Source organism: Passer domesticus, chromosome 8 (genome assembly GCF_036417665.1).
Source record: "Passer domesticus isolate bPasDom1 chromosome 8, bPasDom1.hap1, whole genome shotgun sequence".
Taxonomy (NCBI): Eukaryota; Metazoa; Chordata; class Aves; order Passeriformes; family Passeridae; genus Passer; species Passer domesticus.
In genome coordinates, this window is record NC_087481.1 from 3,066,788 (window position 1) to 3,091,717 (window position 24,930).

Below are 24,930 nucleotides of genomic sequence, written 5' to 3' on the forward strand. Positions count from 1 at the left end.
AAAGAACAACACTTAGCAGCATTTAACTTAGCTTAGACCTCGTGACTTAACCTGACTTACAGACCTGACTGACTCAGCTATCCAAGGCACTCAAGCCCCGCAGAGAGCAGCATTTCTGCCACATTTCCCCAGCACAGGCACTCCTGTGTGCACACAGACACAAAGAGTCAGTGCAAGGCACCTGTGAGAAATTCCCCTGAGGGCAGGAAATGCTCCCTGTGGATGCTTTGGCATCTCCCCAGCTGGTGAAGGGTTGAGCCTGGAGGAGTGGGGGGATCGGCCCAGGCTCCCTCGTTGTCCAGGATCCCCGAGTGCAGCAAACAGGAGAGTTCCCGGCTGGGAGAGGCCCCACTCAGAGGGAGTCGCTGGCCCAGGAGAGCTCCAAGGGGCTCCTTTTGCAGCGCTGTTTGTAGGGCCCCAAGATAGGGGCTGCAGTCACAGCAATGGTTCATCCTGGCCACACTTGGCATCAACAGCTTTCTTTGGCAGTGTGAGAACAGGAATGTTGTGCCACTAAGGGAACAAAACCCGTTCCCAGGGCTGCTCCTACAGCAACCAGGAGCTGGCTGGGCACAGCAGTGGCTGGAGCAGACAGTGTTTGTGCTGAGCTGCAGAGGAGCTGAGCCCAGGGGCTGTTGGCCAAGGCCGAGGCCCAAGGAGCATTTCTGAGCTGGCAGGACGGCCTGAGAAGGGGAGGGGGGAATGCAGCAGCACAGGGCCCATGGAACCAAGGGACCATGGTGACACTGTGGGGCCCTGTGAGACCAAGGGACCATTGTGACACTGTGGGGCCCTGTGACACCAAGGCACCATTGTGACACTGGGGGGTCTCATGGAATCATGGAGAGCACTGTGACATTGCTGGGACTCATGGCACCAAGGGGACCGTACTGTCGCTCTGTGGCTCCATGGAATGTAGGGATCATTGTGATACTGTGAGGCCCCATCAAAGCAAGGGGCCATTGTGACACCACAGGGCCTCCTGGAACTGTGGAGACCATTATGACACTTTGGGGTGTCATGGAACCATTGGAGGCCATTGTGACTTTGTGAGACTCCATGGAGACAAAAGTCCATCGAGACATTGCAAGGCATTATGGCATCATGGAGAGACAATTAAGAGACTTCACAGCTTCGTGGAACCAAGGGGCCATTGTGACATTGAGGCACACCATAGAATCGTGGAGACATTGTGACATTGAGGGGACTCATGGGATCATGGAGACCATTGTGACACTATGAGGGCCCAGGAAATATTCAAAGCATGGAGACACTGTAAGGCCTTATGGAACCAGTGAGACCATTGTGACCCTGGGGGTCCCCACAGAACCAAGAGGACCATTGTGGTATTGTGGGGCCTCGTGAAACCAAGAGGCCTTTGTGACACTGCAGAGCTGCATGGAACCAAAGCTCCAGGGTGACACTGGAGCCTTATGTCATCAGAGGTCCATTGTCACACTGTGGAGATAATGGAGATTATTGTGACGCTTCAAACTCCCAGGATCCAGAGGTCCATGTGACATTGCAGGGCTCATGTAACCAAGGGAACATGGGACAGGTTTGGCTGGTTTGGCCTCACAGGGGCTGCCAGACAGCTGATCTTGGCAGGTTAAGGGTCTCTTCTCAACTGCTTTTCAAATACTGGGGCTCTGTGCTTTCCTTCCTATGGAAAAGAACTGTCCTTCTTCTCCAGGCACCCATGCCCAGAATTGGGATTTCACCTCCAAATTTCCTTATATCCAGGGAATGTTCCCATTGGAATATTGCCAGGACAAGTCTTGCTGGCAGTGATTTCTCATATGTCCCCAAAACACTGGGGAAGGATCTGTGCTTTCTTCCTATAGGAAAGAACTGTCCTGCTTCTCCAGGCACCCATGGCTGAGACTGGGATTCCACCTCCAAAATTCCTAAAATTCAAAGACTGCTCCCAGACAAAATCTGCCATTCCTGACAAGTCTGGATGGCCTTGGACTAGTGAGGCTCTCACCTGCGTTCTAAACACTGGGGCTCTGTGCTTTCCTTCCTATGGAAAAGAACTGTCCTTCATGTCCAGGTGCCCATGGCCAGAGTCAGGATTTCACCTCCAACATTCCCTACTGTGACAGACTGAAGGAGATTGTTGGCTCAAAACATTTCATTTGAAGCAGAGGAAGGGGCAGGTCCAGCCTTGCCCTGCCCTGGAACCCCAATCCCCCCAGAGCCTCTATCCCAGCCCAGCAGTGTCTGCCAGTCCCTAGCACAGCACAGGCAATGCTCCACAGCCACCTCTGCAGCCCCCAGCCCGGCTCCTGAATGTCTCCTTGGGAGGTCTGGGCATGTAGAAGAATGAGCCCCTTGAGGGCTGAGCCTGTTTGGACAAGTTGCTCCTCACCCCCAGCCTCACCATGTCTCGATGCGTGGCTCCTCCCTCTGGGCAGAGCACCTCACAGTGGGATGATGTAATTTTTATCAGTCCTGCAGTTACACTCAATGGCCCATTAACAAAAGATATCTCCCTGGAGGGAGGATTGATTTGTTGAAGAGATAAAGAAAACTGCCCAATTAGCAGAATATAACTGCCCTACCTGTGACAGATGGCAAATACAATACATGCATTGTCTTTCAATCCAGTACAACAGGAGTTCAAATTAATGGAATTTAACTTAACATTGCTCAAATCTGACAATAATGAAGCTTAACTTTGCTTAGTGTTATCAACCCGGAATTTGGATTAAATTAAACATTACAGAATCAAAAATTAATATCCTTAAAAGTTATACATACAACAAAATTTAACTTATTCTGATGCTATTAATGGAAATAAGGCACTGAAAAAGTTGAACAATCCGCAATTGAAATAACAGTGTGATGGATTTACTGGAGGGATTAAAATGATGTAATAAGTATGTCATGTTTTTATGTAATTTAGTTTTGAGAGAAGCCCATGGTAGCCAAAAATTTTATGCAAGCATAAATTTACTAAGACCTTTTAAAGTGCAGTTTTCCTGAAAGAAACAATGTGGAATTCAGCAAATTGCCCAGCAAACCAGCAGCTTCTTGAAATTGTATTTAGTGTCATTCCAGATGGTCAATTTACCAGCATTTCTGTTAAAGAACCTCCGGCCAGTGCCGTGGTGGGGGGGCCTGGTGGAGCCGCGCCGGGGGCTCGGGGGAACCGCGCCGGGAGCAGTCGAGCCGCGCACCCCAAAGCGCCCATGGTTCCCCCTCCTGCCCCAGAGCCTGTGAATGTGTCTCCATGCCAGAGGGAAGGGGCAGGAGATCCCCCAGTGCATCCCCAGCAGGACGGCGTTGGCAGTGGGGTTGTCCTGCAGCCAGGGGCCATGCTGGGCTGGGAGATGGAGCAGGAGAGAGGGGGAAAGGGGCACTGACTTCCTCCTCACCTGCCTGAGTTTCTCAGAGCATCTTTCTCTTCCCTGCAGCCTTCTCCTACATGGGCCAAGGTTTGGTAATGGGAAATCCTGGTTTGGGGAAAAACAAGGGATGAGCACAGTGAGTCTGAAGGTCCTCTGCTCAAGTCCATCTCTAGAAGTCACCTGCTGTCCATAAAAACCTTCAAAAAGCGGAAGTGAATTAAAAAAAAAAAGGCACCAGGAGTGTCCCATTTCCAGTCTCATCCCTCTGGGTCTCTGGTGGTGCCTCCTGTCATGGCTGCTGAGGATCCCCGGCCTCCCCAGGGATGAGAAGGTCAGAGCGCCCCCCCAGCCCTAAGCACCCTCAGCGGTGAGAGGGACACAGAGCCCCTGGTCCCCAGCCCTGCACAAGCATTCCCTGAGGCCAGCGGGATGGAGAGACACCAGAGCAACCACCAGGGCGAGGGGACAGAAACCCCTGAGCATCCCCTGGGCTGAGAGGGACAGAGACTGCCCCAAGCACCCCCTTGGCATGGGGGTGAGCACCCCACTTCCTGGGCTGAGAATAATGGAGACCCACTGGGGAATGGCCTGGGGTGACAGGGACAGGGACAGGGACAGGGACAACCCTCCCATGCCCCTCCCAAGCATGGCCCAGGGCGAGAGGCGCAGAGACCCCTTCAGCATCCCCTGGGCACTGGACAAAATAAACTTGGCAGGAATTAAATTTAACGCTGCATAAATCACTTGGATGAAGATTTGATTTTTTCACAAGTAACATTAGAGGAGAAAACAAATAAATCCCAAAGATTAATAAACCAACAATAGAAGCAATTCTGTGGCAATTCCAAGTTTCATCGGTTCCTGTACAGCTCCAGCTCAGCTGCTGGCAGGTTCCCAAAAAAGAAAAGTGGAAATGTGGCCCAATACAGATTATTAAAAGGAAGGGAAAGCACTGTGGAGCTGTCATGAGTGTGACAGGGACGAAGAGAATAATGATTCTCACATTTGGCAAAGTCCCCAAGCCTCTGAATTTGGGAGTTATTTGGGAATTTAGCTCCTTGAGCTGGGCACTTCTAGCAGCCTCGTGTTCCTCACCTTGGGGTGAATGAACCTTGTCAGCCTCACTGGTGTCATTTGCTCACATTCCTCCAGTGATTTGATCAAATGTTTCAAAGATGGACAACAATATATTTTCTTTACACTGGCCACCCACAACAGCCATTTTCCTCATCAGTTCTCCCACAAGTTGCTCAGAGGAATTTGCATCCAAGTTTCCAAGAGTTCCTCTGGAAAGAAAGAGCTCTCCTCCCACAGAGGAGGGAACCATGCTGTTGTCAAGGTCAGAGAACAGTGCCTGAACTCACTGTGCCAAAATATTGTACACAATCTGGTTAAGAAAATTGTTAGAGATACCTCTGCCCCAATTAAGGTGCTAACGAGACCAAATGCAAAGTGGATTTTATTGAACAGTAAATGTGAGGTAGGGAGAGATGGAATAAAAGAGAAAAAAGGGAGAGGGCAAGAAAGTGACAGGGACAGAGACCTCCCCTGGGGTGCAGCAAGCGTGACATTGTCCCCTGTGTGTGTGACCTTCTCAGGGTGAGGGTTTTACACCTGAGCCAGTTTGGGTAGGGGGGGTGGTGTTCACCCCCGCAGCAGGGATTACCCCACTGTTTCAGGTTGCAGTGCAAGATGTAACCAAATGCATGTTTTCAATCCCCATCTTCACAAATTGTTATAAACAGGCGGGGCAGTGTTCTTTATCTCTTCCAGGACTCAGCCCTGATAACGCCCTCCAGGGGCTCTCTTCTGTGAATGGGCCATTGAGTGTCCCTGCAGGACTGGTAAAATGACATCATCCCATTGTGGGATGCTCCGCCCAGGGGGAGGAGCCAAGCATTCCTACCTGGATATAAGCTGAGGCTTCTGACACCAGGAGCACCTTGGCTACTGCATTTCCAGAGGACAAGACCTCCATCACCAGCACTGGACCTTCAGAGGAGGAACAGACCCTTCTCCAGGATCACTGCTTTGACAGAATCACGATCATCGCTGCAACAGGACTGCAGCCACCATTTAATGGGACTGCTACCAGCACCCTGACCAACCGGGTGGCAGGTTATATCCTGACTCTGTCAGTTTAAGGCAGTGTTTTTGTATCATTGCCTTGATCTTAATTTTCTTATTCAATTGTAATTCTGGCTTAGACTCTCCTCCTGGTTTGCCCTCGAACCAGTGCAAAACTCAATGCACTCATCTCTTGTTTTCCTCCCAAACCAGAATTTCCCATCTCAAAACCACTGCCAGATGGAGGAGAAGGCTGCGAGGAAGAGGAAGATGTCCCAGGACCACCAGGTAGGTGAGGAGGAAGTCAGTGCCTCTTTTTCTCTCTCGCCTGCTTCATCTCCCAGCTCAGCATGGCCCGTAGCTGCAGGACAACCCCTCTGCCTTGACCATCCTGCTGCGGATGCACTGGAGGTATCTCGTTCCCTTTCTCTCTGGCACGGAGGCAAAGCCCATCCACTCCTTGTCCTTCATCCCCCAGACAAGAAGCTGAGGACAGAGACCGGAGAGGACAAATCTCCACAGCAGAACCTCATGGAAGAAGCAGTTTTGAAGGACTCCATGGCACAGGAATTGAACAGGGAGGTAAAGCCCAAGAGATCCCGCAGGATGAGGGCCTGCAAACCCAGCGCAGGGTGCTCTGAGGAGGAAAGACCCACCCTGTGCCAGGAAGGTGGACACAGCTTCAGGCAGGGATCAGAGCTGGTGGTCCAGGAGCAGCTTCATGATGGGGAGAAGCCCCACAAGTGCTTGGAGTGTGGGAAGAGCTTCAGGCAGAGCAGCAATCTTGTCCGCCACCAGATGATCCACACTGGGGAATGGGCCTATGAGTGTGGGGAGTGTGGGAAAGGCTTCAGGTGCAGCTCAGAACTCGTCAGCCACCAACGCATCCACACTGGGGAGAGGCCCTATGAGTGTCCCCAGTGTCAGAAGAGGTTACACACCAGCTCCAATCTCCTCCTGCATGAGCGGATTCACACGGATGAGAGGCCCTTCCGCTGCCCTGACTGCGGGAAGGGCTTCAACTGCAACTCCCACCTCATCAGGCACCGGCGCATCCACACTGGGGAGAGGCCCTACGAGTGTGCCCAGTGTGGGAAGAGCTTCATCCAGAACTCTGACTTGACGAGACACCAACAGAGGCATCGTTAAGAGAAGCCCTGCAAATGCCCCAACTGCAAGGAGACCTTCGTTCCTGGCTCCAGCTTCATACCCAGCTGGAGGACCCACATTGTGAAGAGACCTGTGATCCATGCTGGGAAGACACCTGTCCCTTCTCCTGCCCCTGCCAATGACATGATATGGGATCGATGAACATGAGGTTCGGTCCAGGGCCGTGTCATTATATCCACTCCCTCCTCAGGTCATTGCCGGGGCAGGAAAGGGTCTGTCTCTCCCTGAAGAGAAGGGTGTCCTTTGCAGGCAGGAGGAAATATGTGGCCAGGATGACCCAGTGAGTTTTGTTTTGGTTTTCCCTGTAAATAGTTTTTCTTTTCCCTTTTGTTAGCAGTATTGTTTCTGTTCTTGTTTGTTCTTTATCTTGTTGCTGTTCCAAATAAATTGTTCTTATCCCAGGCCAGGATCTTTGCCTTTTGTGCTTTCCATGGGAGGCAGAAGGGCAGCGAGCAGCAGCATTGTTTTAGCCAGAGCAGGAATCTGAGAAATCCCATTCCTAAACCCCAGCCCTTGGAAACTGAGCATCCCAGCTGGTCCCAGCCCTGGTGGCCATGGCAACAGCCTTGGGAGCGGATCCCTGGCTGGGGCTGTGGGAACCTCTTCCCTCTGGTGCCCAGGGACAGGACTGGAGGGAATAGCTGCAGCTGACTCGGGGCAGGCTCAGGTTGGATCTCAGGAAAAGGTTTTTCCCCAGAGGCTGCTGGGGCACTGCCCAGGCTCCCCAGGGAAGGCTCCCAGCTCCAGGGCTCTCTGAGCTCCAGCAGCGTTTGGACAGCGCTGCCAGGCCCAGGCTGGCATTGTTGGGGTGTCCTGTGCAGGGCCAGCAGTTGGACTCCAGGATCCTGATGGGTCCCTCCCAGCTCAGCCAGTTCTGTGGTTCTAAGGGAACAGGGTCCTGGTGATGGTTTCCATGGAAACTGACCAGAGGAATGGGTCTGGTGATGGTTGCCCACTAAAGATCAGATTTGTCACAGGCACTCAGAGGGGTTCCATGGGGACTTTCCAAGAGTCTCCAGGCTGTTCAAGAGCTAGAATGTCACAGGCAGAGACAGGGGCTCCATGGATACCTCCCAGGGGTTTCTGGGGATGGTAAAGAGCCTCTGTGGTCAGAGGCAGTCACATCCATTCCATGGTGACATCCCAGGGCACCTTGGGCTGCAAAGGCACCCATCTGTCACAGGCACTCACGGGGGCTCCACGGTGACATCCCAGGAGTCCCCAGGCTGCCAAAGAGCCGGGATGTCCCAGACACTCAGAGGGGTTCCTGTCATGGGCAGAGTGGGAGCTTCAGGCAAAAGCTTCATTTCTTTATTGGAGAAACTCCTGCTGTGTCATGAGGTGGAGAAATGACACCCAACACCTGATGGAGAAGGAAGACTTGCTCACCGGATCATGATCGACAAGTCTCGTCTTTATTCCCGAATCGCCAATTATTATACACCTTTTAATTAGCTCATGCATAGTGCAAAATCCCAGCTCACCATTGGCTAATTAGTTATCAGCTATCTGTTGTTTTGGTATAACTACTTACTACTTTCCCGGGCTGTTTTGCTCCACCACCTGCCTGTGTCTCGCTCCACCACCTTCATCCGTGGGCCAAGGACACAGTTTAATTGGAATGGCAACTCCCCTCATTCTCTATCTCGGTCAAATTAATCTCACTGTGACCTTTAGCTTGGAGCCAGCTTGTTACAAAGCTTCCAACATTTCCCCTGTTTTCTTTTTGGGCCAGAAGTGTTGTTTTCCAAGCCCTTTCCATCATCTGACTCACTATTCTTTGTACGCAGTTAAGCAAGTATGGTAATACAAGCATTAGCAATACTATCACACCTAATATCCCTATAGCATACATTGCTGCTCTATTCTGCAATACTGCATGATTTACACTTTGTACATCTTGAGACAGCATGTCCAATATCTGTCTATCTTCTTTGCCTGTTGAATGGTCAACGTTTCTCTTGCTCTTGATAGAGTTACACATTCTTCATTGAAATCCATCTGGACTTTGCACCTGTTAAAACACAAACAAATCCCACGTCCCTGCAGGACTGAAGAATTTTCTTAAAATCCTGGAGGTGAAGAATGGGTCCTGGTTTCATTTTGCAATGTTACATAGAGAAATGTTAAGATAAGAGTAATTAGGAATCAATTTAGATAATACACACAATCAACAACACATACAAGATCAGAAAATTACTAAACACTACCACACTGAACTCTTATCCCAGAGTCTGCGACAGCTGACAAACCTTAAAATGACAGAGAATTGGAGAAATCATGTCCGGATTCATGTTTCCCCCAACTCCTTCTGAAAATAGCTCAGCTATCATAGATGGTCAAATCGCCAAGTCAAAAGGACTTGAATACTATTTGACGCAGAAAACATCTGGGTTGATTGTCAGTCACTCCATCCAAATAGAGCTAGAGCTTGGCCAGAGCCCAAACTCTAATTGGTGAGTGTCACTTAACACATTTTTTAAACAGGACTTTTAAAAACAACGGTTATAAACAAGAAACCTTAGGGTTACAAACCAGTTCAAACCAGCAAGTAATTGAATCCTTCTGAAGTTTCTGTCAAAACAGAGATTTTCCAAACACAGCAAACTTCTTGAATTCTCTGCTGGAGTATTCCTGTAATAATAATTAAAAGAACCAGAAAACTGGCAATTTGGATAAAAACCCTCAGAAACATCTAAATAGTTAGGAAATAAAAAGACAGGATCCTGAAGAGACACGTGTCTTGCAGGTGATCACACACACAAAAAAAAAAAAAAAAAAAAAAAGAAAAACACATAAAAGGAAAACACATGAAAGCTAGCTGCAAATACTACAACAATACCTTAATAATAATTCTTATCACAAAAATCTGAAAACTTCTTAACAAAAGGTGCTTGAAGGGGTTAAAACAACTTTCCCAAAGTATTCATCTAGTATTAACAACAATCACTATCTATCAGCATTACCTACAAAAACTGGAAATAACAAAGATTATAAACTTAATATCAATAATTCTTAAAACTTTGAATCTTGGATAGATATTTTAAAACAAAACTGAAAAAGATGACAGATAATCTTAAACACAAATAATTTCACTTAAAATAAGGATAGTACAAAATAATTAGCACATTTACATCCATTTATCTAATGCCATCTCTTAATGAATAGAAGAGAGCAAAGACTATAAAGCCCATAGTATACAGAAATATTACAGTTTAAATCTTCTCATATGTAGTCCAAACAGAAACTAGGAAGTTTACTTAGACTCTGCCCCACTAAAAGGTTGTTCTCGCTTCAGGCAAGGGAAAGGTAATAAATTCATCACACTTAAAGCCATCAAACCCAAATACTCAATCACTTTTAAAAAGGCAAACATATTTACAAAAAAAACTGGTAAACAAACTGTAAAGTCTGTGGAACAGTTGGGTGAAATGCCCCGTATAACATCTGGATGAAGCACTGTGTGAATTTTCAGAAGTTTTCTATCGTGATCTTGAAGGAAATTCCTGACCTGTTTTTTCTCAGACACTTGTTTGAATTGCTGCGATGGGCTGGCTGCTGTGGTTGCCAGGCAGCTGTGACAGGGCAGTGCTTTGAGGAATGTCTGCCCGCACCTGTCTCCTGCCTGCTCCAGTACCGCTTTAGTCTGCGCTATCCCGGGGGTGAGGAAAGGAACGCTCTCGCCTGGACCCGCGCAGCCCCGATCTCCTTTGGGCTCCGCTCTGCTTGGATTTCCACTTGGGCTGGTTCCCCCTGGCTCTGCACCAACACCCGCAGCCAGCGGGAGCACGTCCCACACCGCTGGTGCTTTTGTGCGTTTGCAAAAAGTGAAAAAGCCCTCCTAGCTCCAGCTTTTGGGTTTCGCATTACTGGTGCACGTCCGCCGCCGCTACCATTGGCACTGCGCTTATTGTTAATTGGAATGGCAACTCCCTCATTTTCTATCTTGGTCAAATTAATCTCACTGTGAGCTTTAGCTCGGAGCTAGCTTGTTACAAAGCTCTCAACAGTTTAGCCCAGAAATGAGTTCTGCACTTCTAAGGCTGGTTCTGAGAGTGAAGGGGGAGAAGAAGAATTGTGCAGTTTGTTTTCAGAAACTGCACTCACTCCTCTACATTCCGGCTCCTGGACTGTTGTGATGCCCTAAGGAGCTGGAACAGAGGCTAGAGGGAGTTAAGAGGAATAAAGTGGTGTCCTAGGTTACAATACAAAGATGTATTCTATTCCCATCCTCAAGAGCTGTTGAAACCAGGAGGGGCACTGTTTGTTCCTTATCTCCTGTTAATGGGCCCATCAATGCCTTGCCACATGACTCAGAGATAACTCCCTCCAAGAGCCATTTCTGTTTAATGGGTAATTAAGGATCCATCCCATGACTCATAGAATGATATCAGCCCATTGTGAGATGCTCTGTCCAAGTAGGAGAGGAGCTAAGCATCCCCACCTGGATACAATCTGAGTTTTGGGACGGAACAAGCTGTCCTTACCCACTGGTTTCCAGAGGCCAAGAGCTACTACATATTTTCTACAGCATCACCACTTCAACAAGACCGTTTCATCTGGACTGCTTTCACCACCCTAACTCGCAGGGTGTCAGCTTGTATTCTGACTCTGTCAGTGTTTTTTTTTTTTTCTTGCATTATTGCGTGTATTTGGGGTTTTTTTCCCTTTTCATAATAAATTGTATTTCTGACTTGGAGTGTCTCACTGGTTTTGCTTTCAAGCCAGAACCTATATATAATATAATAAAATAATCAATTTTTTTATCTATGTAATTAAAAATTGATAATGTGAAATAAGGGTGACAATGGTAATATGTCAGCTTTGGCTGCTCACTGTGATACTAAATGGCCTACAGAAAAGAACTGGCCAAGACCCCAGTGTCAGTGGTAAATTTTGTGAGATTGTATACAACAAATAAAAAAGGAAGGGATGAAATTGGCAATTTTTATAGGATTTGCTGATACTGTGATGTGGAATGCTTTATCTATTACTGTGAGAAATGCAGTGATTAAGACTTCTGGGTTTTTCATGTGCCAGACAATCCACAAGCTGCAGGATTGGTTGAATGGGTGAAGGGTTTGTTAAAAGAGCAGTTGACAAAATGAGGAGATGGGAACCTGTCCCCATGGAGAACCCATCTCCCAGATGTGCTCCATGCCCTTAACAATGGCCCACTGGGGAAATGGAAACCCCTGGCTGTGCACAGCTGCACCCAATTTGCAACTACAACCATGGGCAGTGAGACTTGGACTGCCTGGGAAATTGTTGTGGGTGTGATGGCCCCTGGCAGGGCCAGCCCAGAGGCTGCAGGGTTGGACCTTCATGCACTGGAATTAATTAGGATAAATCAGAAGCAAATTAGAGTTATCCATACAGGAACAGGAATTCAGATTCCTCCAGGACACTTTAGTTTGGAAACTGCTCACTTAGGGCTTGGCTTTGCAAAGTGTTCATGTCCTGGGAGGAGGAACTGATGCAGATTATCAAGGAGAAATTAAAGGAATTGTGTTGAACAACAGTGAAAAAGATTGGATTATTCAATCCCATGGCAGAGTAGCAGAATTATTGATATTGTCAGTTTTTAAAACAATTGCGAAAAAAGGACATCCACCTCAAATCACTGCTGTTGGAAGAGATAAAGGGTTTGGATCCAGCAGTCCTAATAAAGGAACCAGAGTGTGGGCCCAGAGGCCAAAAGGCCCTCCTGAGGCAGCTGAAGGAACAGCTCTGGGGAAAGACAGCATTGTTTGAATCCTGAAACCTGGGCAGGAACAATGGGAATGTGTCCCTGCATCCAAGTGTTCTGTCTGAGAACAAGTAGGTATTACAGGATACTGTTTTGCACATCCTGCCAGACCAAATCTCCTTGTTTGCCCCAGTGGCCCCTTTGGAAAATGCTCTGATCCACAGGGCTCCCTGTGAAGGCTGCTGTGACACTGAGGGACTTGCACACAAATTCCATCCAGGAGCCTGGGTGCCCTCAGGGACTGGGACCCGGCCCCCTTCCAGCCAAAGGGGAAAGGGCCCCACCAAGCCTTGTTAGCCACAGACAACATGGTACAGCTGAACAGCAAAGGACCTTGGAGGCATTGTTCTGGAATAAAAAAGGCTCCAGCTCCATGGACAACAGAATTATTGTTCCTAACTCAAATGAGATTGAGCGAAAAGAATGAAGAACAGTGTCACTAAAGTACTACTCATGTCTGGAGGTTGTACCTTGATAATCAGCCAGAATCTTTGTTTGCCACAAACACCTCCAGTGTTTCACCAAGGGATTAGTCATCAAAATTTAATGAGTAGTTCTTGCAATTTCAAGATCAGGGTAGCTAAAGTACTCCATGTCAGTAATTGCTGGGTATGTTCTCAGCTGAAGTTGGGAGGAATGGGGCTCCCTTGGAGGGCCCACCCTGTGGGGTGGCCAGAACTCAGTCCATGGGCTCTGACTCGTAACTGTCAATGAAGGGACAGTTCAAGAAAACACAGGAATACAATGATCCCTTTGACAGGATTCACTAAGATTTCCCTTCAGGAGAAACCCAAGCCTGTTCTAGTTACAGAGGCCACAGTGTGAGAGGATTTCTGTGCTTTACCATCACTCCCAATGTCAGTAGAGCTTGGACTGCTGGAGCTGGTCGGTGTCAGTGTTACCCCACTCCTGGCTGCAGGGCCACCATTTAGGGTCCTTCAGCAACAACCACAAGGAAGAGTTGGGACCCAGAGAACATTTTCCCCCCAAGGAGTGCCTTGGGTTTCAGAAAGCAAAAGATTCTGGTTCATCCTGTGCCCCATGTGTGCTGCTCCGTCCTGTGGAGTTGACTGGATGGATTATTAGAAGTAGCAAATGATGCTGTTAAAATGTCCAGTAGCACATCCTATGGGCTCCAACAAACACAAATGGGGACTCCACAGAACCGCATGGCCTTAGATTATCTGCTTGCTGGCCAAGGAGGAACCTGGGCTGTCATGGGACAAGAATGTTGCACTGCTGTCAGTGATGGGTTTGAAGGCCAACAGTCAGCAATCACCTTGACAGAAAGAGCAGGAGAAGAGTGGCAGAAATTCTTGGTGGAATTAGCTTCATGGCTGCCAAACTGGAGGCTGCTGTGAAATGCATTTGTGGCAGTGTCTGTCATCATTGCAGTATGTGCACTTGGTGTGCACTCTAACATTCCATGTTCGAGTTGTTGTGACACTTTGTGCTGGGCAGTGGAGTATTGAGACTTGTCTTAAAAGAGACAGTCTCAAGAAAAGAGAGCATTTGATAAATAACGGAAACACAGCAACTCTTTAGGCATGTTTGAAAAGGAACGTGAATAGCTTTGAGTAATGAAATTTAACAGCACTTAATTGAAGCACAAGGGGAGATGCGTTTATGCCTAATATCTAAATCTAAACTGTGTTATTGAAAGAATTGTTATGAAGCTTGTAGTTCATTGTAGGTCTCAGGACCCATCCAAGTATCAAGGCCTGAACAGGCCCGGAGGCAAAGTTCATCTCTAGATGAACCTTCCAACCAAATATTATATTTTTATCCACTCCCTAACAAAGCATTATTAACAACATGATCAGTGGATGTGTTCCTTGATAAAACATGGATTTCTCTTTCTGTATTCAGAAACCAGACAAGGCCCCATCTGGCCTTGTTTGGGGCTGAAGGATCAAAGTCAACTCCCTTGATTCCTCCTTGAGCCCTGGCCAGGCTTTGGGAGAAACCAATCAGGAGAATGAAACCAGATGTTCCCACACTAGCAGTGATGTCAGTTTGTTTATTTGACAGTGTAAAAGCTGTGTCCTTTCACAGAAGGCTTGGAGGCTCCTTGCCTGCAAAGGTGGAGGCACCTGCAGGAATTCCCAGTGTCTGGGAGTGGCTCTGCAGTCCTTGTCTGCCCCAGCTGATGTGTGGATCTGGGTGATGGTAAAGTCTGAGGGTAACTGGTAATGGATCTTTATTTAATCACTGCAGGCAATCTATGTTGGTAATGACTGGTGTGCACTGGATTGCTGAACTTCTTTTGTAATTCTTTGCTCACGATTATGTGCTTTGCTGAGATTATCCTTTTGTAATTCTTTGCAGCTGTGAATTATATAAATGACAGTATTCCTTAAGTTGGTGTCTGTGTCTTTGGTACTGACCCTGCCCAGTGCTGAAACAGGGCTCCCTGTTGCCTAAGAGTTACCTGGGAAGGCAAAAACCCTCACTCCAACATTCCCCCCTTCCTCCTTGTTCCCCGCACTTCATACACTGAGCATGATGTCCTGTGGTCTGGGGTATCCCTGGGGTCAGTTGGGGTCACCTGTCCTGGCTGTGTCCCCTGCCAAGCTCCCCACAGCCCCAGCCCCTGCCCAGCATGGCTGGAGGAGGGGCAGGACAGGCCTTGGCTCTGTTGCAGCTCAGCAAGAACAAAACCATCTCTGCGTGCTCAGCCCTGTGCTCAGCACCCGGCCCAGCAGTGTCTCAGTGCCAGTGTCTGTGCCCTCAGTCCCTGCCAGGGCTTTCCATGGCAGCTGCCAGGACAGGTGACCCAGGTGTCACCACCAGTGAGGGCTGCCATGGAAACAGTGCCAGCACTGCCCCTTTCTGTCTGGCTGAGCTGGCCTTTGGCCCTGGCAGTGCCCTTTGCTGCTGGTTCCTGGTGCCTGAGCGGCCAGCGCGGCACAGGGCAGGTGGCCATGGCACAAGCCCCTAGCAAAGGATCCCCTCTGGCTCTGGGCAGTGACACCAGCCCTGAGCAAGGGGCTGGCGCGCTGGGGTCGGTGCAGTGTCCATCCAACAGTGTCTTGTAATGGCCCAGTGCAGATTGGGATGATGATCCACACTCACAGCTGGCCCAGGGCAGGTCTGCAGTGCCCTTCCTCACAGCCTGTCTGCACAGAAGCACTTGCTGGGTGCTCTGCATTTCCCTTCCCTCACGCCTGGATCTCTCCCACACCTCCCAACTCAGAGCTTTCAGCTGCAAGGAGTTCAAAGCTGGTCTGTCCGTCAGGAGTTGGTCTAACTCTGCCCTGAACAAACTCTGGATTTGTGTTTATTGCAGAACTTCCTGTGTGTCTAAAATATTCCTTGCAGGGTTCTGCCTTAGGGAAGGGGAACCTCCTTGGTGGCAGCTTGGGCTTGGCACACACTTGAGGAGGATGTCTGTTTTCAATGGGGAAACTCAGGAGTTTTAGATTGCTTCAAAATACAAAAGAAGATGACCCCTCTTTGGCTGTGTACAGCCAGTTCTCTGAGCAAAGCAGGTCCCAGGTGAGTGAGAAGAGACAAAATGGGCATGGGGAATGTGGAGCAAGGTTGTCCACGCTGCGTCAGACCTCAAGGCACAGCTTCTCTGACCAGGCCAGAACTCCTTAGGAGAGTCCCTGCTGGATCAATATCAGTCACTGAATGCTGCAATCACCTCTTGTGTAATAAGAACAGCAATAAAAGACACCCTTTAAAATAGGAATACATACTTGCTAGAAGCTCTTTGAAATATTTCTCCATAACTGAAAAAGGAAACCCTCCTAATGAACTGCACTAGAGCAGAGGGAAATCAAGGCAGAGCCATGGTTTGGCAGGACTTGCTTGATCCTAATGAGCCCTATGGTGCATTTAGAGCTGAGCCCTGGAACCTCAGGACCTGAGAGGAGATTGTACAAACCTGTCCAGGAGTCAAAGTCAGAAGAAAACCCCAAAGTGTGTCAAGGCATGAATGGTTCCCACTGAGGTCCCCCAAGACAGGATCCTCATGGACTCCTTGGAGGAGTGAATTGGTGGCCAGGATGGCACAAAAACCTCTCAGAGACTCAGCGGGGAAAGGAAAATCCAAAGTACCTTAAACACCTTGAGTTTCTCAAAGCATTAATGAGCCCCACTGAGTGTTGTTACTGACAAAGCCTCTCCAGGGACTAATTAAAGCAGATAATTGAAGGCCATGATTGCACAAAACTCTCAGAGACTCCAAGGCAAAAGCCCAACCCAAAATCCTTTGAAAAACCTGCATTCCCTGGGAGCATTCAGGAGCCCCCAGGGCCATTGCTGAGCAAGGCTCCCCAGGGACTCCTTCCAGCAGATCCTTGAGGCCACTGGGATGTGGGCTAGGGGGGGAAGCTGAGGGCAGGACAAGGGGCTGACAGTGCCCAGCCTGGCTGGGGCTGTGCCAGGAGGCCCCAGAGCCTCAGGACAAGGTGTCTCCTCCCAGCCCTTGGTGGCACAGACCCTGCTGTGCCCCAGGCCACCAAGACTTGGCTTCTCTTTGTCCCCACCTGTCATCCCTGCCTCCAGTTCTCTGCTCTGCCTGGGGCCTGGGGACACTTTCTCAGTTGTGTCCCTCAGTGGGACCCATTAAAAGTCTAAGAAACTTTGGAGTTGGATTCTGACTTGCAGTTCTGGAGAGGTTTCTTCAGCTGTCTCTCAGGGACTGATGTTCAGGGCCTGAGCACAAAGCCCCAGAGGGTCATTAAAGTCCTGCTGCTGTGTCTGTGCTGCTGAGCTGGGCTGGGCTCCTGGCACAGAGGCAGCTCCTGGTAAGCAAGAAGAGCTTCAAAAGCACATTTCTCTTGATGAGCAGCTCCTGTGCACAGCCCAGCAGGGCTGGGGCACTGCCTGCAGCCAGCCCAGGCACAGCCCAGAGGCACAGAGAGCTTCAATCAGTCAGGACTGGGAAGGTGCTGAGAAGTGCCTGGGGCAGAAGCACTGCCAGCCCTTGGCACAGGAACCTCTGGATGCAGGACAATGCAGCTGCAGCTCCTGGAGCCATCTCCTAAAGCTGGAACATCCCAATGCCTGCAGACCCTGTGAGTACATTCTCTGATTGTCTCCTGTGCAGAGCAGCCAGGGCTGCCCAGGGCTGTCCTGCAGAGCAGGCTCCTGCAGCCCAGGGCGCTGTGCTGGGGCAGGGACTCTGCTGCCTGCCAGGGACAGCTCTCAGCCAGCCCGGGGAGCTGCTGCCAGCACTGGGGGACAAGATCTGCGGGGAAGGAGAGAACTGGTAAGGCTTGGAAGTGTTCTCTTTGTGTGGTGAAGATGCTGCATTGTTCAGGACTGCTCCCAGCATAACATTCATTTTCATAACATTTCCATGTAGATTATACAGGGAACACAGCTAGGCTGAGGCTGCATAAAAGGGAATTTCCTGCTTTTTTAATCTACTACTCTGGGTTGCCAAGCTGGGAAATTGCCCATATTTATCTCTCAGTCCATGTTGGGAAAAATAAAAACATTTTTTCTCACATGTTAACAAACCAGGCAGTAACAGAAATCAGCACAGGGCCCCTTAGAGGCAGCATCAGTGTCACTTTTCCAGCCTCCTAAGGGGTGCTCTGATGTTGCCATCAGAGCCTGCAGAGCCAGAGCTGCCCCTGGGCAGTGCCAGAGCTGGGAGGGGTCTGCAGGGCAGAGCTGAGCCCCCAGGGCTGGGCTGGGCTCTGGCAGCACTGGCAGGGCCCAGCCCTGGGCATAGGGAAGCAGCTGCTGGCAGGGACAGCTCCAGGCAGCAGAGCCCTGGGCAGGCAGTGGGGGGAAAGTGCCCCCAGGCTGGGCTGGAATATTTGAAGTCCTCTCTAAATTCAGCTATTCCATGATTACTATTTTTTACAGATCCTCATGCCAAGACAGCATAAATGACCAACAGCAGCTCCATCAGCCACTTCCTCCTGCTGGCATTGGCAGACACGCGGCAGCTGCAGCTCCTGCACTTCTGCCTCTTGCTGGGCATCTCCCTGGCTGCCCTCCTGGGCAACGGCCTCATCATCAGCGCCATAGCCTGCGGCCACCACCTGCACACGCCCATGTTCTTCTTCCTGCTCAACCTGGCCCTCAGCGACCTGGGCTCCATCTGCACCACTGTCCCCAAAGCCATGCACAACTCTATCTGGGACACCACGACCATCTCCTACACAGGATGTGCTGCCCAAGTATTTTTCTTTCTGTTCTTCATCTCAGCAGAATTTTATCTCCTGACCATCATGTGCTATGACCGCTACGTGTCCATCTGCAAACCCCTGCACTACGGGACCCTCCTGGGCAGCAGAGCTTATGCACACATGGCAGCAGCTGCCTGGGCCAGTGCCTTTCTCAATGCTCTGCTGCAAACAGTCAATACATTTTCCCTGCCCCTGTGCCATGGCAATGCCCTGGGCCAGTTCTTCTGTGAAATCCCACAGATCCTCAAACTCTCATGTTCACACTCAAACCTCAAGGAACTGGGGCTCATTGCTGTTAGCGCCTGTTTAGCACTTTGCTGTTTTGTTTTCATTGTTTTCTCCTATGTGCAGATCTTCAGGGCTGTGCTGAGGATCCCCTCTGAGCAGGGACAGCACAAAGCCTTTTCCACCTGCCTCCCTCACCTGGCCGTGCTGTCCTTGTTCCTCAGCACTGCCATATTTGCCCACCTAAAGCCTCCCTCCATCTCGTCCCCATCCCTGGATCTGGCTGTGTCAGTTCTGTACTCGGTGGTGCCTCCAACCCTGAACCCCCTCATCTACAGTCTGAGGAACCAGGAGCTGAAAGCTGCAGTGTGGAGACTGATGACCAGATGGTTTCAGAAATATTAAAATGCTAGACAATTTCTGTAAGAAAAGTCATCTTTCACTTGTAATAAAAAAAGCATTGATATTTCTTATTCTTCTCATTTTGGAATTTCTTTTCCTTTTTTTTTAAATTTTTATGTTGTCGACAAAGACAGATAATATTTTGTGCCAATTCTCATTTTGTTTCTCGCCGCATTCCCTGTGGCCACATGCTGTGTAAATGAGAGGCTGCACTCTCAATTATTTTAAAGGAACTGAAGGATCTCCCAGCAGAGTTTTCTGCAGAGATGCCCATTTGCTGCCTTCTCTGGAGCTGCAGCAGCAATGTCTGTGTGCAGAGCTGGGGCAGATCAGTGCTGGCACAGCAGCTGTGCCCAGCAGCAGCAGCGGCACTTGGTGTTGCCAGTGCTGCTGCCGTGGCCCTGCCCCGCTGCCCTGGTGGCCCTGGTGTTGCTGCAGGGCCTGAGTGCTCTCGGGGCCGGGCACAGTCCTGGGGGTGGCAGTGCCGGGGCTGCAGCAGGGACAGGCCATGGGCACTGCTGGGGCAGCGCTGACGCCTCAGGCCAGGCCCTGGGGGCTCCAGGCTCCTTGCCCAGGCTCTCTCAAGAACATGGCCAGGCCAATGCTCAGCACAGAAAAGCCCCAGGCTGAGCAGCCCCAGGCTGGCTGTGGGCAGGCTGGGGGCAAACAGCATGGCTGGGGCTCTGCAAGGGCCCTGGGGGAGACGGGAAGGAGCAGCAGAGCAGGGGCTGATCCATCCCCAGTGTGCTGCAAAGCCCAGGGCAGCGTCCCAGAGCGTCCTGATGGAGCTGCCAACAACATCCCCCCTCTGCAGCCCTGGCCTCTCCCCCAGCTCACAGAGGTGCCGCATCCTTGCAGGCACAGACACGGCAGCACTGGCTCAGGAGCCCCTGTTTGCATTGCACAGAGCAGGCAGGAGCACCCCCATGCTGCTGCTGTGGGGACATGAACCTGAGGGAGCACAAATGCCATCAGCCCCTGGGGCCAGCAAGGGCTGGGGGACACCAGGGAAACCACTCAGCTTTGTCCTGGCCTCTGCAGTCAGCCAGAAAGTTTGTTCCCATCAGCTGGGAGTTTCCTGTGCCACTGCAGATGCTGTTGCTCAGAGCCAGGGCTGCCTGGCAGCCACCTCCAAACTGCTGCAAACCTTTCCTTGGCTTCAGCTTTGCTTTCTTTACCCATCCCTGATCCAGATTTCTGCCTATTCCCCATCTCTGTCCCCTCCCCTGCAAACAGCCCATCCCTGTTTGCCCTTTCCTCTCTGGCCCCACTCCCCATTCCAGTTCCTGACTTGTCACCATCCCCTGGGGAGCAGGATCATCCTCCAAGTGCTGCAGGAATTGTCTGCAGGCTCCTGCAGTGCCTGGTGCTGCTCCCTTGCCAGAGGCACCCCAGGCCAGGGGGGCACATCTGGGCTGCTGTGTCTGCCTGTGGGGCTCCCTGTTCTGGGCAATGAGGAGGAGCTGCAGAGGCTCTGCAGGACTGACAGGATGGGCTTTGGAGCTGGGAGGCGAAGCTGAGGCACCTGGGCTGCTGCAGCTTCTGAAGACGAGGCCCAGGGCTCAATCTGCAACTGCCCCAAGGGTGGTTTCAGAGAATCCCAGAATCAACAAGGCTGGAAAAGACCTTGGAGATCATCAAGTCCAACTTGTGCCCTGACACCACCTTGTCTCCCTGAGCCTCTTCTCTCCAGGAAAAATGACCCCAGCTCCCTCAGCTGGTCCTCACAGGACTTGTGTTCCAGACCCCTCACCAGGCTTGTTGCCCTTCTCTGGACACGCTCCAGCCCCTCCATGTCCTTCCTAAATTGGGGGGCCCAGAACTGGACACAGCACTCAAGGTACTGCCCAACCAGTGCTGAGCACAGGGGAAGAATCACTGCCCTGCTCCTGCTGGCCACACCATTCCTGACCAGGCCAGGAGCCATTGGCCTTCTTGCCCACCTGGGCACACTGCTGCCTCATGTCCAGCCTGCTGTCCATCAGTCCCTGCAGGTCTCTTTCTGCCTGGCTGCTCTCCAGCCACTCTGTCCCCAGCCTGTAGAGCTGCAGGGGTTGTTGTGGCCAAACTGCACGACCCGGCACTTGGACTTGTTAAACCTCACCTTGTTGAATTTGTTTCCTGGATCCATCCTGTCCAGGGCCCTCTGCAGAGCCCTCCTACCCTCCAGCAGATCCACACTCACACCCAGCTTGGTGTCATCTGCAAATTTGCTGATGTTGGACTCAATCCCCTCATCCACATCATCAGTGCAGATACTGAAATCCACGCTGGCTGGCTCTGATCCCTCAGCCATCCTGTCGGTGCCCTGTGATGGCTCTCAATGTGATCTGTTCCATAACCTTGCCAAGCACCCAGGTCAGGCTGACAGGCCTGGAGTTCCCCAGATCCTCCTTCCAGCCCTTCTTGGGGATGGGCTCACATTGGCACCTCCACTCCTCTGGGACCTCCCTGCTGATCCAGGACTGATGGTAAATGATGGAGAGCAGCTTGGGGAGCTCATCCACCAGTTCCCTCATCCCACTGGGATGGATCCCATCAGCTCCCAGAGACACCTGTGAGCACCTGAGTGGCTCAGCAGGTCCCCAGCTGCTTCCTCCTAGATTACAGGGGGCTGTTCTGCTCCCTGTGCCCATCTACCAGCTCAGGAGAACACTTGTCCTGAGGATGGCCTGTCTTATTGTTGAAAACTGAGGCAAAGAAGGGGTGAAGTACCTCAGCTTTTTACTCATCTTTTGTAACTATATACCCCACAATAAAAAATGCAGGTTGTCCTTACCCCTCTTTTTACCATTAATGTACTTATAAAAACATGTTTATTATCCTTCACAGAAGTATCCAAGTTAAGTCCTGACTGGGCTTTCACCCCCCTCATTTCCTTTCTGCACAACCTAACAACATCCTTAAACATTTCTTTATTTACTTGCCTCTACGACCACAGGTGGTGCACCCTCTTTTTAATCCCTAAAAATATCCTTTTTAATCCCTTTTTAATCCCCCTTTTCCTTGAAAAGCTCCATGCCCTGCCAGGCCAGTCATTACTTCCTCTGGGTCATCTTTCTGCACAAAGGGGCAGCCTACTCTTGCTCCTTCAAGATTTCTTTTTTGAAGTGTTTCCATCCTTCCTGGAACTCGTTGTTTTTATGGGCTGTTTGTCTTTAAAAAATCAATACCTGGTTTGGTACTCCCCAAATCTGCATCCTCAACAGGCCCAAGTCTGCCCTTAAAAGTCCAGTGTAGAAGATTTATTGATGTCCCTCCTTCTTTCACAGAATATTTAAAAAGTCAATAATTTCATGGTGACTGTGCCCCAAACAGCCTCTGACCAGCACTTCTCCCACCAGCCCTTCTCTGTTCATGAACAGCAGGAGACAGAGCTTTCCCTGGGAGTGGGGATTGCAGGAAACCTCCCCAAAGTACAGCTTGGAAGGTTCAGGCTGGAGCTGAGGAGAAAGCAAAGTCCCTGCCAGGGTGGAATTGTGGTGCTCGAGGTGTGGCAGCGTGAGGCTGGGCCATGGCCGGCTCTGTGTGCAGGAGCCGGCAGCGCTGGGTGCAGGGAGCCCAGGGAGGGCACAGAAACGCTGGCTGAGAAATGCTGGGGCACAGCCAGAGGGGCGAGTGCAGCCGGCCAGGGCACAGGAGCAGCACGCACAGGGGGCACAGCCTGCAGGACAGATGGCCGAGGGCTGGGCAGGGCTGGCAGGGCCACAGGCACCCAGGCCTTTGTGCCCTGGGCTCGGGCAGCGCCTCTGGAGGCCCCACAGCAGGAACTTTCCTGGCAGGGGCTGCACTTTGGCTCTCCCTCGGCCTCCCTGGCCAGGCTGGCAGGGGCTGCAGGTTGATGGCATTTGTCCTTGCTGCCCCTCACATCCCCCTGCCCCACAGAGAGCCCCGAGCCACCCGTGAGGGACAAGCCCTGCTGGCCCATGCTGGGCTCAGGGCTTGGCCTTTCTGCTTCCCCCAGCCAGCCCAGGCCTTGCTCAGCATTGCACTTCCCTGCCCAGAGCCTTGGGCTCCCTGCACTCCTGGCCTCAAGGATCTGCTCTCAGCAGTCCCTGGGGAGCCTTTGGCACTCCCTGCCCTCACTGGGGCCCAGCCATGCTCCAAGGCACTTGGAGTTTTGCTGCTGACTCCTTGAGCAGCTTCTTCATCCTTCTCTCAGTGCCTGAGGCTCCTGGACCCAGCCCCAAATCCACCGTGGGGCTGATTAAAACACAGAAAGCCCTCAGGAGCTCTTTGTCTCCCTTCAATTGTCTTCAAGTCTCCAGGGCTTGTGCAGTGATTGGAGTTAAGGAGGGAGATTACAAAGTGCACCTCATGATTTTTGGTTTTTTAATCACATATGTGAGTTTGGTTTTTATTTTTCATTGCAGAGAAGAGGTGATAGAAGCATTCCTCAAGTGATCTTGATGCTGAATGTCTTTTTAGCAGGTCTGGGCATGGAGACGAATGAGCCCTTTTTGGGCTGACCCTTTTTGGACAACCTGCTCTTCACCCCCTACCTCACCATGTCTGTCATAACCCACCTGGGGCTGACATCCCAAAATATCCAAAAATGTTAATGTAATTTATTATTTTGTTTTATTCTGTAACACATTATTTTGTGTGATTATTTAATTGTGTATATATTTATTTTCATTTATAATATTAACAGTGGTTTTTCTTACCTAGTTTTTATATTTGCATAAAAAATCTATACATTTTTAGTAGCCAAGAACATTAATGTTCTTTGGTTCTATGTAGCACATTCCCCTTCCTTAACTAATGAAGATCTATTGGCTATTTATTTCTTCCTCTTTATGGTAATTAGTAATATGTCCAGTCATTTTGTCATTGTTTTTATCATCTTTTTCTCAGACAGGGGCATGGGAGAGCCTTTTGGTGTCCAGAGAGACATTTCTGGGGCACATTTGAGGCAGTTGTGGGTCTGGGGAGGGAATTTAGAAAGAACTTGAGGGTATGGACGACACTTGGGGGAGCCGGGTGGGCACTTGGAGGGGCACTCAGGAATTCTGAGGGACATTTCTGGGTCCGGGGGAGCACTTGGGGGTCCAGGGCGGCCCTTGGAGGCCAGGGAGGGGAATTTGGGGCCCTTCGGGGTCTGGTCGAGCCCTTGGGGAGCTCGAACGGGGCTCTCTGGGGCGCGGGGGGTGATGGGAGTTGTAGGCACGGGTATAATGCGGTTTAATCGCGCCGCGGAGCATCACGGGAGTTGTAGGCACAGCTGCAATGGCTTTTGGTGATGGCGGGGCATGACGGGAGATGAAGTCCCGGCTCGAAGAGCGCTGTACCTGCGCCGCGGAGCATGATGGGAGCTGTAGTCCCGGAAGTGGCTGGACCGCGGCGTTTGGGGGTTCAGGAAGGCACTTGGGGTGACACTTCAGGGCCCGAGCCGCGACTTGAGTCCTCGGGGGGAACGTAAATGGTTCGGGAATACCTGGGGGGCGCTTGGGGAGCTCCAACTGGGCTCTTTAAGGCGTGGGGCACGGCACGAGTTTTAGGTGCGGGGCTGTGCTATGAGGAGCTCTGGGGCTGCGGGGGATGAGAGGAGATGAATTCCCAGAAATGGCTGTACCGGGCATCTGTGGGGCTGGGAGCACTCGGGGGATCCGGGGACTCTTTTGCGGGGTCCCGAATGGGCTCTGAGGGGCACTGAGGGATCCTGGAGGGTCGGGGGGACACTTATGGGACAGATGGGGGGTGGATGCCGGGGTGGGCTCTGTGGAGCGCGGGGCATGACGAGCATTGCAGTCCCGGCTCCAATGGGGCTCAATTGCGACTGGAGCATGACAGGAGTTGTAGGAAAAAA

At 50.8% G+C, this 24,930-nt stretch overlaps 1 protein-coding gene across 1 annotated transcript; it reads left to right on the top strand.

Moving 5' to 3' along the window:
• The first annotated feature begins 18,191 nt into the window (after positions 1 to 18,191).
• On the top strand, positions 18,192 to 19,124 carry LOC135306085 (olfactory receptor 14J1-like). The gene has a single exon (XM_064429632.1). The coding sequence runs from the start codon at positions 18,192 to 18,194 to the stop codon at positions 19,122 to 19,124; it is 933 nt and encodes a 310-aa protein (XP_064285702.1).
• The last annotated feature ends 5,806 nt before the right edge of the window (positions 19,125 to 24,930 follow it).

Excerpts from the sequence above, each read along its gene's own strand:
- LOC135306085 (XM_064429632.1), top strand. The coding sequence starts at position 18,192 with ATGACCAACAGCAGCTCCATCAGCCACTTCCTCCTGCTGGCATTGGCA.